Raw genomic sequence first — 22,076 nt, 5'->3', positions numbered from 1 at the left:
AAAGTCTATTAACTTTGTATTTGTTATATTTATATAAGCATTGTACAAAATGAAATATAACAACGATATTAAAATATTAATGATGTACATACGAGTTCTTTATAAATATCAAACATCTCTTGCTTTGATGTTTGTTTTAAATTAAAGCGACTGTTGACATTAATTAAATAAATAAATCTCAACACTCTTAATACAATACATTGATTTTCGTACGCAATAAATTATAGATAGGTTATTAATCGCTTTGATTTCCATATTGAAAACCTCATTTGTAGCCAATAAACATGCATTCATCCATTTCATTACTTCCTAGAGACCGCAACCCGCAACGCAGTAAATGTGACAAACGCGCAAAGTGATCCATAAATCAGTTGACCAGACTCATCAATAAGCCAAGTCAAAGCACTCAAGAACCGCCCGCTGTTAAAGAGTTGTCCCCCCACCAAAATTAGGCCCACCTTCTGCTAATTGACAACACTTAGCTTCCACTAAGAAGAGGGCACATGCCAAACGAGTTCATTTTGGTCACTTTAAGAACCTATTAGAGGCCCCCGACTCCTACTCCGAGACCGACTCCGAGTCTCGAGTCAGCCATGCGTAAACCAACTGTACAAAATTTCCCATTGTAGCTCCTCATTCTACGGCAAAGGCAAACAAAGCAAAATGCTAATACTGAGCACACACAAATCAATGGAGATTGGTGTTCAGTTTTCACTGTAATGTTTGCCTGTCAACTTAGCGCTGATAGTTGAAAATCTCGACTGCACAACTGAATACCAAATGAAACTTAAACACGATGATGGGACACGTGTGACCTGACATGACCTGCGCTAAAAGGTACGCAATCATCTCATTATGATGGACTGGAAATGTACATATGTGGAGCAAAGAGTCGTCATCTCTAATCAGCAACAACCAGGCTATTAACTAGTCCAACAGTTAATTGCTGGCATTAGGCCGCCTATTGTAGTGAAAGTTACGAAATTGTGTTTATCACCTGAACTAATCAAGCTAATAACCATTCTTCTCCCTGTATATAACATAATGAATAGTTGACTCTCGAGTCTGACTGTTGTTGCATGTCTAGGCAATATTAGGAACAGGAAATGTTTTTGGTAAGAAAGTGTCGGAGCAACAGCAACATCAACAGCAAAAGAAAGAGTAACAGTAATAATAATAATAAGCACGATGAGAGAATTGGATGGTTAGGTTCTAAGGCAACGCGAAAGGTCTTTAACTCGCGACCCAATCGTCTATTGTGCATTCTATAGAGACATTAACAAATTGGCCACCATAAAGTGCGGTCTCATGTTTCAGCCAAACAAAAAGCTCACACAAATATTATAAAAGGCCAAAAAGCAATAGCCTTTGTTTGATTTTTATTTACCTTTTGGCAACATATTTTTAACGCATTTTGCACATTTTGAATAATGAGCCGTATTTATTTAGCCAAATCGCAACTTTTGTTGTTTTTATTCCACGAATTTTGCTGATGTATTAAATTTTAATTACCTGAAAGAGACAGAAAATGAGGCAATTAATTATAGGTTTCAAGTATGAAATTCAATATTCTAAAATGTAATTTAATATGTATGTATATATAAAATATATTATGCTCTTCTCTTTATAAATAATTGGCAGAATCGTTATTAAATTTAAATTAATATATTTGAAATTCTTAAAGATATTGGTGTAGCGATATAATTACTAAGAAATTAAGTCTCGAATGGAAAATGCGAAATGGAAACCAACAGTTAAACGAAACCTTTTCTGACCTCCCAATGTGAACCCAAACCGCATCCGAGCCTTAGAACCTGACCAGCTGGAAGTTGCCACTGCAACACGTACTGCCAACAGCTAACAGCAAACATTGCTATCGCAGCACTCGCTGGAAGCCACTCGCCAAATCCTTGCCAGCTGGAATGCCCATCCTCGTGCTCTTCCCCACTGCTTCTAGGCGGCGTCAGACACCCACAATTGCAGACTGGTTTGTACTGAAGCAGGGTCGAGCTTGACGAGCGACTATTTACACAAACTCACACACACACACGGACACACACAGGGGCATTGCATTCGCATTTCATGTTGCATGCCCCATGCTCTTAGTACACGGCTTTTGTCGCTTTTTCCTGCTGTTTGGTTTACGCTCTCTATCTGTCTCGCTTGCTCTGTTCTTTCTGTCTCGCTTTTTGATGGGCATGTTAATGACCCTAGCTGCCTAGAGCTTTGTATTTAAATAAGTATATGTTCATACACATAGACTAATGTGTGTATGCACAGACTGCTGCTGCTGCTGCTGTTGCAGAGACTGTCAAACTGTGCCCCCTCTTAGTATGGTGGCTGTAGAACGCCTCGTTGGGTGCCGCTTGGCGTCGCTTTCAATTTAGGCGTCTGCGCATAAAATTGCATCTTTTTGCCACAGCAATACAGAGAGCAGCCCTCAGCCTCGATGTATCCAAATCAACATCATCAACAACATCCAACAACTGCCCCTTTTTTTGTGCTAATTTATATAAATAATTTGTGGACGACGCTGCGTGTATTTCTATCATATCTTTGATGTTCGTGTGAAACTGCATTAAGAGAGCAGCCCTATCACACATAAACGTGTTTCGAGTTTTCCTCACTGTTAATGTTGTCTCTGAACTTGACATGGCCATCAGCATCACCGAACATGCGGCCAGTGGGTCGATGATTTTGAACATAAGTTGTTGGCCAACAAATAATATTGAAACCACAAAAAACTAACACATATATTTTTTAAGTGGCTGGCAACGATTTCACAACTCAACTGACAAACAGCTTCAAATATTATAGCAACTGCAACAGCAACGAGTACAACAACTGCGCTTGCAATTGTTAGACTTCATGTCGACACTTCAGAGTTAGGGGCCTCAGCATCAGTATCAGCGTCAACAACAACATAGAGTTATGAAGTACTCGAGTGCAGACGCTGCAGTGCTCCGCTGAGCTCGTTAGTCCCTGGTCTGTTCGGGTTGGAGACTGAGCTTGATGTGGGCGTCTCTCACTGCATGCCTAGAGAGTCGCAAATGCATCCAAAGTGAGTTGTAAATATATGGCCCACACATGGCTAAACTTGAGTTGAGTTGAGCGAGTTTCGTCGCCTTTTTTCACTCTTTTTTCATTTTTTTGTTTTTATACCCGCTACCCATAGGGTAGAAGGGTATTATAACTTTGTGCCGACAGGAAATGTATGTAACAGGTAAAAGGAGGCATCTCCGACCGCAAATCAAAAAAATCGAATAACAAGCGTAATTTTAAAGCTAGAGTTGCAAATTTTTGGTACATATAATAACAACTATAGTAGTTATGATTCCTGAAAATTTGGTTGCGATCAGATAAAAATTGTCGAAGTTATTAAAGAAATACTTTTGTATGGGCAAAAACGCCTACTTATAAGGGTCTTAGTTACTTTGGCTGACAATCTGGTATATTGAGCCGTCTATGGTATATTTTGAATGCGGTACTATATTGATATACCAAACATACCATTTGGTATATTTTTAGTATTTTTTAAGTATTTTCGGTATATTTTCAAAATGATACCGCAATATTTTGCCTTTATTAAAAATGGGTAGCGGGTATCTCACAGTCGAGCACACTCGACTGTAACTTTCTTACTTGTTTTTTTTTAATTTTTGCATTTGTACTCTCGTGTGTTTGTTGTGCACATTGCCCAACCAGATCCCAGATACATACTCAACTCAGCTTCAGCTTCAGATTCAGATCCACAGAGAGTCACAGACGTCACGCAGATTTCTGAAACACGTACTTATCCCGCAGGCAAAACATTTTCAACATGCGACTGGCGTCTTAATTGGAAAGTGTATTTGCCTCTGACAATTATGAAGGTGATACATATACACCACACTTACACATACATATATACTATATTTGTACGAGTCTGTTCAATTTGTTGATGGTCGATTGCAGTTTGTCGCTTCTGGTTCGCTGATTGCTTGTTGTATGCGACACTTGAGCTTTCACACGGACGCAAGACACAGACAAGAAATTAAGCAATTTAAAAGCTCACTAATACATGCGTGATTTCAAGATAAACTCATGCACTTGAAGCTTTCACACATATGAATGTGAAGCATGCGGAGAAGCTTTTAGTCAGAGAAAGGAACAGAACATTAATTTAACAAAACTAAGTGCAACTCAGTCACTTCTTCACACTTTTAGAAGAGAACACATTAAAGACCTTTGCCATTTCACGCATTTTAAAGAACGGGTCCAGTCACTAGGCTAGTCATATAATTATCTTTGTTCGTTAACTCTTTTTTTTTGGATTTTCTATGCTTCTCTGCTGCTGTGGCACATTCATCATTGACTGCATTTTACTCTGCCTTCACTTGAGGCAACTTTTCAACACACACACATTTTGTAGTTTTGGTTGCGTTCTGCCCAACTTTCAAGCTGTGTGCAACATTTTTTGGCCTGTCAATTTTAATTAATGCAAATTGAAAAGCACACATGGGCACACACACACACATACACTCACATATGCTCAAACATAAAACACGCATCGTTGTAAATTTGCCTTATCGACATAATTATGCAATTTCGACAATTGAATGTTAGTTAGCTTTAGTTCACTCTCAATAATTGCACAACCGAACCGATAATGCACATCAGCACTTTTAATGCACAGACAGATCGTCAATAAATTAATTCAAATGTATTTGAAAATTAATCAAATCCTTCGCAGGCTGCCAATTAAATTTGTGTATGCAATTAGATTGCAATTCCAAAGTGTAGCAATTGCATAAGGTCCTCCTCCCCCGTCCGTTCCTCTCTGTCACAATCTCTGAAGCGAAATGAGCAACTAATCTCCAGACAAACATCAAGCAAAAGCAACAACAACATCAACTACTATAAAACGACAGTAAATAAAAAACACTTGAGCCTCCTCAGGGCCGCCAATCAACGATACATTTGTTGCAGGGGTGACTCGAAAGAAAAATACAGAGAGAGAGAAAAAAGCGCAGCTTGAACATAAATAACTAAAATGAATTTCAATACAAATCCGAAATGTAAATGCTGAGCCATCAAAGCTTTAGATACGCCACAAGCCGAAGCAAAAGAAAGAAAACCAAATACAAAACAGATTGTGATATGAACAACACTTGAATACATTGAAAACGAAACCGAAAATGAAAAAATGTCGCATTATAAACAAATTCGAATGCAAAAGCATGAAAAACTTGGAAAGCATCGAAAATATGCGCAACATGCAAAACCCACAACAAAAGAAACCAAACCAAACCAAACGACAAGAAAATGTGGCAGGTGACCTGCGCTGAGTTGGAACTGAGGCAACACATCCAAGAAGCTGAGCCAGCAAAGTGGTCGAGCCTCAGTCTTCGAATCAATAAAATATACATAAAAACAAAACGAGAGAAAAACGAAAAGAAAAAAGACTGTACAATAAACCATAAAAAATTACTTAAATCACGCGCTGCGTGAGAAATGGTTCGGAATTTCAAAGAGTGTGTGAAACGAAAGTAAAGACTACTTATGAACGATCAAAGAGCAATCGTAGAATGAATTTAGAATTGCCCCCAAAAAACATTAGGCAGAATGATAAAACAAAGAGGAGAACGCCAAATTGTAATAAGCCAATGAATGCTTAAATAAGAGAATGCTTGTACTTCTACAGGTATTGCTGTCTCTATCGCCTTCATATGCATGAGTTCTTGGAAAACGAATGACGAGCGATGAGAGTAAAGACAATATTGGCATGTTTAATAAGTATAAAAAAGAAAGACCCAAATACGAAATTTAAATTTAAAGAAATAAGCATCGAAGAGCCGACCATTTTTAAGATACTTAACACTACACCTAAAAAGTAAATGGCATAAATAAGAAAATATGTAATTTAATTCAAAAACCTTACACAATTTAGGAACAATTCTAGTAAAAGCATGTTAAAAATAACATACTGAAATATACCGAAATGTATAGAGCGATAAGAATAAATGCAAAATTCGAATGTTTAATAAGTATAAGAAAGAAAGTTTCAAATACAAATTTTTCACAATTTATAGGAGATTCTAGTTTCCGTTTTAGATATACCAAATTAATATACTGAAACAACCGTAATATAAATTTAGTATATCGATATACTACTACATACAATATACCCCTGATTAGTTTTGGCCCTTAAAATTTTCCACAATTTTATTTTATAACTTCAACTTATGTATCTGCATCTGCAATTCATCGAATATCTGAAATATTGGTATTAATTTTATATAAAAATACATTGTGTACAAAGAGTAAGTTTAGTAACGAAAAGTGAACAATATAAATATATGTATATTTGCATTGGGGCCATCGGGCGACCTTTTTGAGGTTCATTCAACTTTTGAGACAGACAAATTGAATTTAGTTGCAGACGTCTGTCTGTGCACCAATTTGAGCATTTACCGCCCTTCATCTGACGCACAGAATCAAGTAAGTTTGAGAGTGAGAGAGAGAGCGAGAACAAGGTGTAGTCGTAAAAGTTGTGTGTGCTAACGGTATTCGAACATGTAACCGAGGCGCTAACCGTCAAACGGTTGTTCTAATGACGCCAAGAACACATTACGCACATTACGTGTAAAGATGAAGCAGTCAAAATTGATTTCTTCGGCCTTCTTCGAGAATGTTGGCCCAGACATCGACACTCGAATTGGTGCCCCACACACAAGATTCATGCCAAAAGACCAACAAAAAGAAACGAGGAAAACCGGTTACCGACCTTTAGGAAAGTTGTTTTCTGTTGAGATCAAGCCCAAACTCCCAAGCTTGTTTCCTCTTATGACTTTTACGCGTTTAATTGTTTTGATTAAAATTAAAAAGGCGATCGCAATTTGAGCATTGAACTTGTTTTCGCAAGTAATAGGCAACTACTCAACTCCAACTGACAGATTGATAGACTGACATCAAGCTGCTTGATTTGTTATATTACACCCACTGAACATTGGGCGAATATTGTTGTTTACGAACATCAATCAAGTGTCGAATCATTTGTCAATCATTTGTGTAGGAAATATCAAAACAGAAATATTAAATAATTATTTATTGAACGTTAATTGTCGACAATATTATTCCAACAACAAAATGCCGTTAAAGGGGAATGCACAAATATGGAAGTACGAAAATTTGTGCAACGCCTACAAACGAGCTACCAAAAAAAATCAATATAAGGCCAGATTATGTGTCAGCTCGTAACCGAAATCAAAGATTCCACGAAATTACAGTCAAACATTGCTAAGTTGAACACAAGATATTTGTGTTTTTGGAATGTTCATATGCGAAAATTGAAAAATTGGAAAACTTGCATTAATTTAAATTCAATTCGTTTTAGCAAAATTTGTCATTACATTTTGAGATTAAAGTACTTGCACATTCCATTTATTTACTTAACAACTGGTTTTTGTAGTCTCGTGTTTCATTTCAGCTAAAACACAATTCACAGCTCTTTTCAATGTTTATGTTTTTAGTGCTTGCGTTTCAATTTCAGGGGAAAACTTCTGTCGACAATTCTGCAACTGGGATTGGGATTTGTATGTATGTGAGACCAGTTCTCTCGTTGCCTTACGGCGTAAATAATATTAACTTGACTAACGAATATTACATTCTGATGGCTTGTCGATTTCATTTCAGTCAAAACGGCAGCCATTTTGAACACACAATCACTCACACACACACACACTTACACACGCACGTACGCACACAGTCGCGTTTGGACCCTAAGCCACACTCAACAAGAAAAGAATGAATGTACTCGTACTCGTTTTGTGAATACACAAATACATCACACGTGCGAGGGCAGTTTGAGAAGAGTTTGTGCCTCGAATTATATTAACAACTAAACAGTTCAGTATTATTGTCGAAATGTGACAGTATACCGAAATACTAAAAGCAATATTTGGTATATCGATATACTAGCGATAATGCTGTTGAAAGTGAACTCATTCAGTTTTAAGAGCTGATGTATCCATGAATATTATAAGACGAGTTGATAGGCATTCACATTATACCATTGAATACGAAATATACCTGATTTTTGTATTACATACTAGTTTTATACATTTTTCATATATTTTTATGTTTAATCTAAATGCAATTTAATTGCAATTATAAAATCTTTTCATCTGAAGCACTTATTCCATACATAATAATAAAGTAAAGCTAAGGAAAAATAAAAGCATACAAGTTTTATTCATATATGTATATATTTCATATTTAAATATTTCCTACAAAGCATAACCCTTAGGAATATCTTGTTGAAATAATAATTTTTTAAGTATTACATATTTACGAAGCAAATTGAAGTTTAATCTAAAGCATACAAGTTTTATTCAATGCAAATCACACAACATTCAAGCCCGTCCAAATATTTATCCCAGTTTATCCTTCCTAATGGCCTTTTATTTTATTTGTTAGTTATTGAACTCCCCTCTTCTGTTTCTATACCCAGGCAAAAGGTACATTTTATTTTATGCCACACCGCTTGGGCAAATATTTGAGGCCTTTTCAACAAAGATGGTGAAAATGATGACGACGATGATGATGATGTTGATGATGATAACGACGCACTCGTTGACAACGAAACTGGGATTCACTGTTCATTCATTTAGGCTTTTGTTTGAAGATTTTGACGCACTTGTCGTGGGGTCTGAATATATGCTCATATAGAGGATTGATGTTGTTCTCGGTAAAACAAAAACAGACACTCAAAGGGAACTGACACGTTTGTGCGATAACTTTGAGAAAATAAATTTTTGTTTGCTTGGAGTTTCAACGAAACGATGTGAATTTAATTTCTAAAAAACCAATAAAGAATATTTTATTATTGTATTCATTATGGGCAAGTTAATATTTTGATTTGGCAGCTCTTAAATTTAGATCTATAGCTGGAAGATCTACGTAACCGGATACATTTCGTATTCAACGATTCCTTCGGACATGTTCACATAATCAAATCTCGCGCTGAAAGCCAAAGGCCTAAACAACAGCCAATCTTGTTACGAAGAAGAAGAAAGGAAAAAAACACACACCATCACAAACACACACACAATTATGTGCATGTAAATGGTCATGTGTATCTGTAAATGTATCTCTCCCTATTTGTATCTGTATGCGCGCGTGCATCTGTATCGGAAAACCGATTGTGTGTGTGTGTGTTGGCCTGTGCCTCTTTGCTCAAATTGCCAGGGCCTATAAGCAGCCATCGCCGTGATTTGCATTTTAATGCGAGTGTGAGACCGAGTGCGAGCATGTGTACAAATATGCCCCAGAGGTTCTCTGGCCATGCCTCAGAGTCTTCTCCAGGCCTCCAGGGAGTAGCAGAGAGAGAGAGAGAGAGAGAGACAGATAAAGAGTGAGAGGGAAAGAGAGAAAGAGAGAAACGCAACGCATTATGTATATGAAATTTATTACAAAATGTTTGAGGCACAGCCACAATCATAACAATTGTGAACAGTCCTCATCTTGTGGGTTTCATAATTTGCCACAAAAAACTCTCAAACTCGAATGCGAATTCCGAAATCCAACTCGGATCTCGATGAGGGGGAAATAATGTTAAATGAGCTGCAAAATAATTGCTAGGCCAAGACACAGACTCGTTTACAGTTTGACAATCACTGCGGGGCTGGGGGTTGCCCCAGAATAATGAACATTATAGCATTACCCTCCCCGATGGCCCCCCCTTTCCATCCTTCACCTCCCACTCAGTTGGCTTCATTATGTTTATTATTATCATGCAGCTGCGAATTACGCAATTTGTTGTTTAACCCAGTGAAAATATTTCTGCTTCTGGCCGTGTGCGCGGCTTAGAAGTTGCCTTTTAATTAAACTCCTGGCAAAAAAGCCTTCTCCACCTCCACCTCCTCCTCCTCCCTCATTAGTAGTTGCCTGCCGCACTGATTGATTACAGTTAGTTACCTAACTGTTGCCTAACGGCCAGTCGCTGTTTGCATTTTATAACCGAGTAACGCCTCGACTTTTGCGGCATGCCACGCCCTTTAGGTCTCAGAACGCAGCCCGTTAATATTCTATTAATTTTTCTTTGCTTTACTCTTTTGTGTTGTTGCCATTGGCGCTAAACGGGTTTTTCTTTTTCTGTATTTTTTGTTTATTATTTTTAGCCCACTGCTGTCTGTCCTCCTCTTCAGGCGCTAGTCGATAGTCGGCAGTCTTCTTGCTTGCTTGCTTGGCATCCCGTCTCCATTGAACGCGGAAGCTCCATAGTACTTATTAAATTTCATTCTTTTTCCTTTCCTTTCACCTCGTCTTGTCTCGCCTCGCCTGCTTTGCCCCATTATCTTTGCATCTATGTATTCTCTCTCTCTCCCGCAAAGCGCTTGATTGATTGATTGTCATTCAGTTTGTCGCAAAAGCTACGCGGAAATCATCTTAAGCCTTTGCGTCTTCTATGCTTCAGTCTTCGTTCGTCAACCTATATTCTTACACTTGACTACGTCTCATTTGAAACAGGTTGTTTTATAACAAAGAATATATACCAGATTGGCAACCAAAGCCATTCGATGGTATTTTTATACCCGCTACCCATAGGGTAGAAGGGTATTATAACTTTGTGCCGACAGGAAATGTATGTAACAGGTAGAAGGAGACATCTCTGACCCCATAAAGTATATATATTCTTGATCAGCGTCAACAGCCGAGACGATCTAGACATGTCCGTCTGTCCGTCTGTCCGTCCGTCCGTCTGTCCGTATGAACACCTAGATCTCAGAGACTATATGAGATAGAGCTATAATTTTTTTTCGACAGCATTTGTTATGTTTGCACGCAGATCAAGTTTGTTTCAAATTTTTGCCACGCCCACTTCCGCCCCCGCAAATCAAAAAAATCGAATAACAAGCGTAATTTTAAAGCTAGAGTTCCGAATTTTGGTATATACAATAATAACTATAGTATTTATGATTCCTGGTTACCCGCTACCCATAGGGTAGAAGGGTATTATAACTTTGTGCCGGCAGGAAATGTATGTAACAGGTAGAAGGAGGCATCTCCGACCCTATAAAGTATATATATTCTTGATCAGCGTCAACAGCCGAGACGATCTAGCCATGTCCGTCTGTCTGTCTGTCCGTCTGTCCGTCTGTGTGTCTGTCCGTCTGTCCGTATGAACACCTAGATCTCAGAGACTATAAGAGATAGAGCTATAATTTTTTTCGACAGCATTTGTTATGTTTGCACGCAGATCAAGTTTGTTTCAAATTTTTGCCACGCCCACTTCCGCCCCCGCAAATCAAAAAAATCGAATAACAAGCGTAGTTTTAAAGCTGGAGTTGCGAATTTTAGCATATATAATAATAACTATAGTAGTTATAATTCCTGAAAATTTGGTTGCGATCAGATAAAAATTGTCGAAGTTATTAAAGAAATACTTTTGTATGGGCAAAAACGCCTACTTACTGGGGGTCTTAGTTACTTTGGCTGACAATCTGGTATATTGAGCCGTCTATGGTATATTTTGAATGCGGTACTTTATCGATATACCACATATACCATTTGATATATTTTTAGTATTTTTGCAGTATATTTGGTATATTTTGAGAATAATACCGCAAAATATATTGCTTTCATTCAAAATGGGTAGCGGGTATCTCACAGTCGAGTACACTCGACTGTAGCTTTCTTACTTGTTTATTTTGTTGCACAGTGTTCTTCGGTAGCTCGATCGCCATTTCTTGCTGACAAATGTCACGCTTATGAAATATTTGAACCACTTTTTAGCTGTGGTCGGTCTTCATAAAAAAATTAATAACAATTTCCGAGTCGCCGTTTCTTTTTTATTTTCTAGGGCATGCCAACTCTGGCGGCGTCATTAGTTTCATGTTGATCCATTCATTTATCCATCACATTTCGCATTGAATTAAATCAAAACAAGAGCCAAGTGATGTGACGCAAACGTCCTTCACTTTGGATCCCATAAATATTTGTGTTGCTATCGATCTCCACTCACACTCGCACACACATAGACAGCTCTCTTATAAAACATCCATCAATAAAACAACTTTTGAAAACCTGGCCACACCCTTCTCAAATAGAAATTCCAATGCATCGCACGAGCTTCGCTTTCTTTGCTGGCATTGATTTTGTTTTCCATTTCATTTAATTTCTTCTTTGGTTACATTTTTTCTTTGCTCTCTTCTACTTTTGTTTTTGGCATTTAATTTTAACTTAGTGTCATTTGATTGTCTTATTTTGTTTGCGGTGGCGGTGGCGGTGGCGGCGGCGGCGGTGGCACTTTCTAAACAAAATTGAAAGCAACGCCGGGAAATTCATCAGCAAGTTTTATATAATTTATTAAGTTTTTATTATCGCAAACTTTTCTTTGCCGAGTTTTCCTGCGCTTCGGTTGATTCACCAACATTTTGCTTTGATTATTTTTTTTCACCATTTTTCTTGGCTTTCTTTGCTCCGTCATAATTCAAGACCACTCGACGCTCTTCACAGTCAAACAATTAGCGTAATTTAGTTGCACTTAAGCAACGGAAATAAAAATATAAGTTTTTTCTTTATTTTTATGTTTTTTTTTTTTTTTGTTTGTTTGCTTTTTGTTGCGTTTTGTCAAGCTTTTTCTTTAGCACGAGGGGGAAATGTTGCAAAACTCTTTCAACAAATTATTGCCAACAAACGTTGTTTTTGTTTCTTTTCCCAGTGGTTTCATTTAATTCTGCTTAGCTTTGCAGTGCGGATTTTGCAGAATATTAATCTAATAATGCAGTTATTTAGCTATACATTTTTTGCTAATTATTTTCGAGGCTTTTGTATTGCTTTTTACTAGTTTCTCAACTGAAATTTAATTAAATATATCGAGCAATAAAGTTTTCGGCCAGCTCAGCTTGAGCTTAAGCCGCCACAGCCGTAATCCCATCTGCCAACAACTTGGCAAAGTTTCTTAGCCGTATTCTTAGCTGGCTTGGCATTGCTTACAGTCTGGCCAAATCGCCGCATTACAACGCATTGCGTGTGCTTCGGATCCTCATACTCAGCAGGACAAACTTTACTTAACTGACTCTCCCATTTTACCACACTCGTCACTTGCCACATGCCTCTTGCCGCTTGCTACTTTTGGCCAAATGGCGTGACGAGCCCCATTAGGATTCCCAACTTCGAGTCATGCAAATGAAAATGCTGATTTGACGGCATTGACGCACATTCAACCTTCCTTTTAATGAGCTTCATAAACTTTAATGTAATTTCTTGTTGTTGTTTCTTTTTGGCACAAGTACTGAGTACAACAATAACAACAATAATGCCAATTGATTTACTTATAATTATGTTGGCAACTCAATCTTTGGCATCTGCGTGAAATCAAGCTTCAATTATGATGTGCGTTCTTATCCTGCGGACATGACTTGCAGCATTTTGCGCATATTTTAGGTTTATATGACAGCAATTCACTCCAATATTAAACATAATATATTGTACATAAGAACGCTATTGTGTTTAACAAAGCGTGAGTTAATAATCTCCCAAACATCTTTGGAATAACTACAAATAGTACTCTGAAAAATGTTTCTTATGAGTATAACAATTTTAATATACAGGAAATATAAATAACCTTAAAATATGCGTACAGCAACAGCAACAGCAAATATTTGCATGAATAATTCTTTGCAGTGCAGTGATAAAAAACAAACAAGCCAAAAGCGTGTGGGGGAAGTTTCCAGGGTCATGAAACGACTTTCCATAACGCTGACTCGAAGGGAAGCGCGTGCAATTGAGAGCATTATCGGTCAGCAGTGAATACAATTATACAATATTATTAAAATAAATTCCCAAAGCAAAACAAATTGCCAGATAGTGTCGCTGCGATGAGGCAACTTATCAGTTTACTTATATATAGTTTATTTTTCTTGACTTTCTATCAACGACACAAATGTGTGCCACACACGATGTTTAAAGCAAAAAAAAAAAAAAATAAAATAAATAAATAGATAAAATAACAACACACAGGCAATGAAATCGAAAGAGTTGGCGGCAACCTTAATTACAGCCCCAGTTTTATGATTGTTGTTATTATTATTATTATTATAGCTGTGAGTCTCATGAGATAACTTAAAGCCGGCTGAGCATACTCGAGTGCTTGAACCAAATCCTCCTGAATACCGAGGAGCGCAAAGTAATATCATGGATTTGGGTTCGATAGCCTGCCGAAGGTTACTCTCAATCGCGTGGGTATTGTGTGCTATACGAGTTGCTATCAACCGTAGTAATATTATGCCTCATTCATAATGCAAAAAGCTCTTTGTGTGCATCATTTACGGTTAAAACCGCGCCCCCTACTCACACACACACATTACGCCCACAATTCACATTTGCGTTTTTAGGTCCCACATACGGTGCATATATATTTTATCCTTGTACCAGATTGATTTTATACTGTCACAACATCTATTAAATGGGAATATTTCTATTTCAATTCACCAAACTTATATATTTTTTAGAATTAACTTTTAACTTTAATGAAATGCTAAAATGTAATAATGAAATGCTAAAATCAATTGAACGTTTTTTAAAAGGAAATCTTCAACTAGATCATAATTAAATGCACAATTTGAATTCATTTTAATATTTTTATTATATTTTTCAATGTACCAGATTATTTTTTATACTATATACTAAATGGTAAAATTCATAGTTTCCTAGTTTAGTTTTTTTCAAACCTTTTTGAAGCAAACGTAATGAAATGCAAAATGTAATTAATTTTATTTTAATATTAACACTTTTTTATATTGTATATAAGAACATATGTGTCTTATCCTTGTACCAGATTGGTTTTTATACTATAACAAAAATTATGAATGGGAATATTCCTAGATTCTTTGCTTAGCCTGTTTTCAAAACTTTTTTTGAAGCAGTCTTCAACTCGAACATAATGAAATGCTAAAATCGAATTAATTTCCATTTTTATATATTTATTATATTCTAATATCATTAAAGTTCAAGTACATTACAGTCGAGCATGAGTAATGTACACAAAGTAGTTGCACATTGCGGTCGGAGACATTTTTCACATGCTTTTATTGATTTTTCTTTTTACGTTAGCCATACGTACGAAAGGAAGCAAGCAACAAAGAGGAAGCTAAAGGAAAACCAAAACAAAAGAAAATGTTTTTTAATTGCATTATGCAGTCCACTGAAAATCTCATACATTTCCATACAAAAACCGACAGAGAGAGCGAGAGAGAGATGGCGGACAGAGCCGCAAGTTAATTTCATTTACTGCCCCGGACAGGATATAAGTGGGCCGCTTACCGGAAAGCTGGGTGTGAAGGAAGATGATGGAGGGACGGGAGGAAAGGTGGAGGGACTCTTGCAGTTCTAGGGCTTGGCATTGTGCGATGGTTAATAGTTCGAACTTTGATTTTCACCGAGAGGAACTTGACGGCTTCTGCACATTTCCGTTTGTATTGAAGTGAACTGCTATTGAAATATGTTTGAAAGAGCAAACAAGAAATTAGCACAAGGATTCATCAACTATTAAGGATAATTATGCAATTATTTTCTGAATTTGTGAGCACGCAAAATATGTTCAAATATTTAGCCATCAAATTAATGGATGATGATTAATTAAATTTGCTTGAAATTTCTGTTTTTCTGATAAATTTATTTTATAGAAAAGCTAACCATTTTCAATAAAATTAAAACAGTTTGGTGTTATTGTTAAAATATACCAACTTAAACCATCAAAAAAATATTAAAGTATTTGATTCTAAGATAGGATTAATTTAAGAACTAAAGGCATGCTTGATGTTAAAAGGATACTCTAAAGTTATCTATTCTAAAGCAAAAGAGTATTCAGTCTAAAGGCTGCAAACTTGAAAATGTACCTAATGTCTGCAAACCCGATAATAAGCTAGGTAGACAAGAATATGGGGTGACTTTCAATAAAAATCGACTTTTCTAGTTGTGCTATCTTTTCTACTTAAGGTATTCCTTTTATTTTGCCCCTTTTTCAATCTGCTTGTTCATAAATCAGATCATCTTTCGCATTGCCCATCATTAATTGTGTGCTCTTAAAGGCTTTGGGGTTGCCCCACAGCCACAACACTCGGAGCATCACGTGCACCGCACAATAAATCGCATAAGCAACCGCACACGTGGCCCATCGATTGTGCAAAGCCTTATCAGCAGCTATCAGTGCAGCGAATAGGCTGATGGCTGAAGGCGGAAGGCAGAGGCAAATGTCCGAACTATTAACAGAAATAGAAGGCCAATAAAGTAAGTGCTTGGACTGGCGTCTGACAGTTCAATTAACTTGCCAAAAGCAGTGGACATTTGTGCGCTGCTAACGGAATGCAAAACTACTTAAAAGACTTTTCGAGGCGCACCAGTGAAAATGCGGAAAATGCTAATCATTTGCTCATTAAATGCACATCAGGCACAGCGTTAGGACATCGTGTTAATGATAAGACACCAGCCGAATGGCAAGCTCCCCCCAAAAAAACATCCCAGCTCTGAGCACACAGTCAGAGAAAAACACTCACGAATCATTCGTGGCTGCTGCCCGGGTCGGACAACAACACTTCCCAGATATGGTCACAGTCACAGCTGTTGTGAGATGCGAAATTGTGCCTCCTCTTTTCTCACTCTCTCTCTCTCTCCTTCTCTCTGTCTCTCTTTTTGCCTTGTGTAGACATCTTAACTGCCTGTGAAATATGCCTCAGCTTGTGCCTCAGCTTGTGCCTCAGCCTGGACCTGGTTCTGGTAATGGTTCAACTTGTGCTTCAGCTTCGGGCTTCTGCTGGTTTCTGGTGGTGGAGTGTGCGTTGTGCCACAAAGATACGGATACATATCTCAAGAGAGGCGCCGGATGTCAAATCATCTGTTTTAAATCGATTTTTTCTGTTTTTTTTGTTGTTCTTCGTATGTCGGAGTGTGCGTGAGCCTGCGTCTGTGTATGCGTGTGTATGCGTTATGGCACTTTTTCCCTATTCTCCCATATTTTTTATGCGCCGAGAAAACTTTTGTTTGCATGATGAATGCAAGTTGCCAGAGAACTTTCCTAGAAAAACTCAAGTATGATTAGCCCGAAAGGCATTAAAGAGGCAAAAGAAGCGGCGAAACACAAAAAGAGCAGCCAAAATGAAAAGAAAATCGCTTAGCACAAAAGGAAAAGCCAACTTTAGCATAATTAGCTTGAATGAGTTGTGCAACTTAAGAAAAGCTCAAATAATACAAGTAAAATAAATTAATAAGCACAATAAAGTGCGCCAAGCCAATAAAAATAACGCACAAAGCGCTACGAAAGGAGTTCAAGTGATTAATATTGTTGGGAAATTCTAGAAAATTATTAATACGTTAGGTTAATAACTAGCTATAAAACAACCTTATCGCTCAGTTGTTCTATTAGAGTTCTTTTCTCTTTGCACTTTTCCAACTTTCGTTTAAAAATTTCGTAAACAAAGCAGTAAAAATCTAAATATTTCTGTTCTGCTAAACAGAAATGTGTTACAAACATTTTAAATGGCGTTTTGGGTATGTAAATTAGCTTAAAAATTAATTCGCCATGCTTTTTGAGAATTCTTTACAACGATGTTATACTGTATTTTAATAACTAGTTACAAAAATTCAAGCAATTCGCCGCTGTCGACGACTTTGCGTCGTCTAATTTAATTGACCCCAAAAAGCGACGCCGAAAATTGCTTTAAATTTGTAGAGCTTTCAGCGAACGCGGCACAGAAATCATATCGAGAAGTCAAAAAAAAAACTGACCACTCTGAACCACCTAAGCAAACTGTGCCCAAATCTCACATCTTGGAATCTGCTGTTGTTGTTGTTGGTGTTGTTGTTGTTGCCGCCTACGGCCGACAATTTTTGCTCATTAAATAAATCAAAATCGGTTGTTTCTCCGACTGACCATAAAAGTCAATTTTGATTTCTACTATTTTGGTGTCTGCAATTTGGTTGATAAATTTATGCAAATTTGGTGAAATGCGCAAATTGAGTGTTCACATTTGTCAATTTGTGGGCCACAAATGTAAATAAAATAATAAGATACTGCATATGATGAAATTAGACAAACTTCTAATTTCAACTCAGTAGAAGCTTTCAAAAAATTCCATCATCCAGATTTTAGAATCGATTTGTAAACAATTGAGAAACACATTATATGAGCGAGATGAAAAACAGAATACTATAAATATATTACAGTAATAAATAAATATGTAATAGATATATATTACATAAAAAAATTGGAAATTTGAGTTTTTTAGGAACTAGAATTACTTAAAAACAAAGTGGCTACAATTTTTTAGCGTCTACTTTATTCTAATTATTTTTGGCGAGCATATATTTCATTGAGTCACTGTCTCAAGACTCGATAAATTTATCTGCTTACTAATCTCTGTTGCTTTAATCTGGTCTGGTCACACTGGTCCAATGTACGTGTTAGTTAGCGGGTCTGGTGAGACGAAAATTCTTCACCGAAACTAAGCGACGAACGTTACGTGTTTTCATGATTGTATTTGGCTCGACGGAACATAGGTTTATGCCTATATGATAAGAGGGTGAAATAATAATTGTACGTTCACTTAACTACGATTATTATGAGTTGGCACGCCAATATTGTAAAATTGTCACAGTTATGCAAGCGAAACAAAAAGTAAATAAACAATGAGAAGAGCAAGAGATGCCCCTCGAAAACCTGATTTATAATTGCAAATTATGCCCAAGAACTGCAATCGGGCAATTTGAAGTGTTTGCTCTCGCAATTAAACAAAGAAGAGAAAAGAAAAGAATAAAAAACCCAAAGTTTGCAATTCTATCGCTTCGCACATTTGGCCTTATCTCCATTTTATGCTGGCGCCATAAAAGCACAAGCGAAGGTCAATAGAAGAGCAATAAAAAGTAGTAGTAGAAGTCGTAGTCATACTATAGTCTATAATAGGTGCGATAACGTCAAGAATAAGCGTGCAATGCAATGAATGGATGAATAAGCGTTATGCCAAAGATACTTAATTAGGATGACCATGTGCAGGTGGCATTAAAGGGTTTAATGGCTCATATACCTAATTGATTGGCTACCTTGCTTCCATTAATTTCATTCTTAAGTATGTACAATAAAATTAAGTAAAATAAGCTGACTTTAATGCAAGTTTATACTGTTATTCATCCTAAAAGTATTTACCATCCTTTTTTTTTCTTTTTTGATTTCTCTTTTCTTTCTTGAGTTGCTTGAGTTGGGGAGTTTATGGTCACCCACGAAACTGGATACTGACCTTTTGTTTAGCAGTTGTTGTTGTTGTTGTTTTCCTGGCAGCTTTTGTGGGGCGGCAATTTGTTTACTTTTTGCTTTGTATTCGTCTTGTATTATTGTTGTTATCGGCAGTCGGTAGATTTTTCGTTAAGTTTTCGTTCGCTTTCTCGCTGTCGCTCTCGCCTGGTTGGGTTAGTATTCGTGTCCCGCAAAGGACGAAGATGCGTATTCTTTCTTGCTCTCTCTCCCTCTCTCTCTCTCTCTCTCTCTCTCTCTCTCTATCGGACACACTCTCTCTCTTGCTTATTTGCTCTCTTTTTTTGGTCAGCCCGCGCACACTCAGCAAATTGATTTTCACTTTTGGTGAAGACTGTCAAAAAAAAATCACACACACACAACGCAGGAATTTTCACTTGTGCCACTTTTTTGTGCTGTTTTTTGTGTTGGTGTTGTTTTTGTTTTTGTTTTTGCTGCTGCCGTCATTTGAAGTCGACTGCTGATGCTGATGTTGCAGGGAACAGGTTTGCGCTAAGGCTACAACGAATTCTTCAGCCGGGCCCAAAAACAAATCACAAAACGGCCAGCAGCGTTGCCGGCAGCGACGCAAACTGCCTTTTCCTACTGCCTTTTCTTTTGGGCAGTCAGAGAAAGATGCTGCTGCTGGACCACAAGACTCGCACACAAACACAAACTCGATACGAACTCTCTCATACACACACGCACTCCGAACACAGAGAGCAACAAAAATTCTTTCGATGCCTTTGCCTTCCTTTACTTTGCTTTGCTTTTGATTTGGTTTGCTCTTGTTGTTGTTGTTGTTGTTGTTGTTGTTACTGCTGCTGCTGCTGCAGAGGCGAACCGGTTTTTGTTTTTGCACTACACTTAATATTTGTTAGCTTTTGCTTCGGCTGCAGCACTTGACAACAATCAAATATTGATAATTTCAATTTTGTAGCGTAGCTAATTGAAATATTATTGCATTTGATACGTGATTTAGTTGCACTCGGCGCTTTAACATGCGTATGCACCGCTATTTCGTTTTACATTTGCTGCCCGCTTTACACACCCACTCTTTAACACTTCTTCGATATTGCCGTTTCACTCGCACACGATTTGGCCGCTAACATAGCGCAACGCGCTGACACCAACCGTTCCAAGTCAAAGTCGTTTTCAGACTAATATCAACTCTTATAACGGCGACCTGGAGTGCCACTGTTATACTCAAAATGGCATTATTTAACCACAGCAGTCGGACTCTTATACTCTCTTGTACGCATAATCGCTGTGTGAATGTAAAGAGCATTTTGCATCGAAGAGCAATAGGTGTGTTGTGCTCAAGTCTGTTTTGTTTTGTGCAGATAATAAGTATATTTTTAAGTTTAGTTAGTTTAGTTAACAGTAACAGTAAGAACGTAAATTATGCGAGTTTTCAAACAAAATTCATACATTTCTCCAATATATACATCATAAAATAAATTTTTAAATTTGCAAATTATATTAATATTGTGATCTATCATGTAAAGAATATTTTTTAATAGATGAATGTAATAAAATGTTAATAAATTAAACTTAATTCGCAAATCATATTAACAAAGCAATTGTCAGATACATTAATAGATTAACTAGAGGACAATAAATATAATTTTTACACAGAATTCATTTATTTATGTCTTTGAATTAGTTGAATATTCCTCTTTATGGTTTTGGAATAATTTTACTTCCAATTTTATATTTTCCCATTCACTTTAAAATGATTGGTGATCTTTTAGAGACAACTTGCACCATGTTGTAATCCCAACCTCTTCAGAAATCCTGACATGAGTCTCCTATTCCGGATGGTTTTATTCCGACTTTCCCATGTCGTGACTAGTTACATCTGCACAAATAACGGTTGCCGCAGTTGATTAATGCTCCAAGTTTCAGACTTCAGTATTGTGGCCTACAAAGCTAAAATTATTTATTCTATATAATATGTGTATATTAGACTTTGAGCTTCACCTGCAAGGATCGATTTTCCTTATTTATTGGATGGCAGAGGACGCCTATCTCTGTCCTTGTTAAAGCTCAGCTTTGACTTCTTCGGCGGGAAGCAAGGCCACTGGAATCAGTCTGAATGCTTCGCCCTCCAACGTGACATTGCAGTACATTTCACCCGGTAACGGTTCCGTCTGCGGACTTAGCGGAGTGACCATTTGCAGCACTGTAACGGGACCCTCGATGAACTCGGATTTCTCTTCCTTGACTTGTGACTCCTCATGCTTGCGCTCCATTTGTTCCACTTCCTCGTAGGAAAGGACAGTTAGATCGTGAGCTGAGATGTCTTCCGTTGGATGCTTGTTCGCCATGTGTCGTCGGAGATGTGCTCGAGTTGCAGCAGCATAAGCGCAACAGGGACAAGGGAATCTCTTGGAGCGCCAATGCTCTTTTGTGTGCGTTTTCGCATGGCGTTGCAGGTTGAAGAGTCGCTTTGTTGTGTATGAGCATTTGGTCACCGTGCAGCGAAATACAACAGAATATTTCTGTTTGATTTTGTCCGATTCCATTTCTGGATTAATTAATTCCACTCTTCTGTCTGAAATTGTTTTGCGTCAATTGTTTCTGGTTTGTTGGTGCTGGCACTATCGGGGCATCGATGTTTCTGATATATCGATATATCTCGCAGCAAAATTATGGAAATTCATATAATTATTATAATTATTGTTCTTTAATCAAATTTTAAAAATTATAATTTTACACATCAACACTTCGGTTTTGTGTCTATTAGTTTCTGCTGATTTTTTCTGAAGTGTGAAAATTAAATAAGCTAGTTATCGATAGACACAATCGA

The 22,076-nt window shown here is 37.3% G+C and overlaps 2 protein-coding genes and 1 long non-coding RNA gene across 13 annotated transcripts in view; 1 reads left to right on the top strand and 2 right to left on the bottom strand.

The window, feature by feature from the left end:
* LOC117572799 (SH3 and multiple ankyrin repeat domains protein 1) overlaps positions 1 to 20,435 on the bottom strand; it is a 77,849-nt gene extending 57,414 nt beyond the window's left edge. For 8 of the 10 annotated variants that reach the window (XM_052005973.1, XM_052005980.1, XM_052005977.1 and 5 more), the window contains exon 1: positions 19,272 to 20,434. The gene's annotated coding sequence lies outside the window, so the exon portion shown is untranslated. Of the gene's footprint in view, positions 1 to 1,387; positions 1,407 to 19,271 lie in introns of those variants that run through there. The other 2 variants (XM_052005982.1, XM_052005974.1) reach the window with 2 other exon arrangements.
* LOC127565764 (uncharacterized) lies at positions 7,023 to 8,698 on the top strand. Its single transcript, XR_007955121.1, has 3 exons — positions 7,023 to 7,405; positions 7,469 to 7,578; positions 8,492 to 8,698. It is a non-coding gene; the product is annotated as an uncharacterized LOC127565764 (long non-coding RNA).
* Positions 20,436 to 20,804: 369 nt separating the features above from the next.
* LOC117568189 (RE1-silencing transcription factor-like) lies at positions 20,805 to 21,872 on the bottom strand. Of its 2 annotated transcripts, none has more exons than XM_034248647.2 (2): positions 21,248 to 21,872; positions 20,805 to 21,196 (listed from the first exon to the last, which is right to left on the bottom strand). In XM_034248647.2, exon 1 carries the CDS (start codon positions 21,790 to 21,792, stop codon positions 21,307 to 21,309), a length of 486 nt encoding a protein of 161 aa, XP_034104538.1. In that variant the 5' UTR covers positions 21,793 to 21,872; the 3' UTR covers positions 20,805 to 21,196; positions 21,248 to 21,306. The 2 variants fall into 2 exon arrangements, with proteins under 2 accessions (XP_034104538.1, XP_034104537.1); XM_034248646.2 differs by having other exon boundaries at positions 20,827 to 21,188; positions 21,248 to 21,869.
* Between the last annotated feature and the right edge of the window lie 204 nt (positions 21,873 to 22,076).

Source organism: Drosophila albomicans, chromosome 3 (genome assembly GCF_009650485.2).
Source record: "Drosophila albomicans strain 15112-1751.03 chromosome 3, ASM965048v2, whole genome shotgun sequence".
Classification (NCBI taxonomy): domain Eukaryota; kingdom Metazoa; phylum Arthropoda; class Insecta; order Diptera; family Drosophilidae; genus Drosophila; species Drosophila albomicans.
Note: the sequence above shows the minus strand (reverse complement) of the source record. Positions and strands in the feature narration are given on the sequence as shown.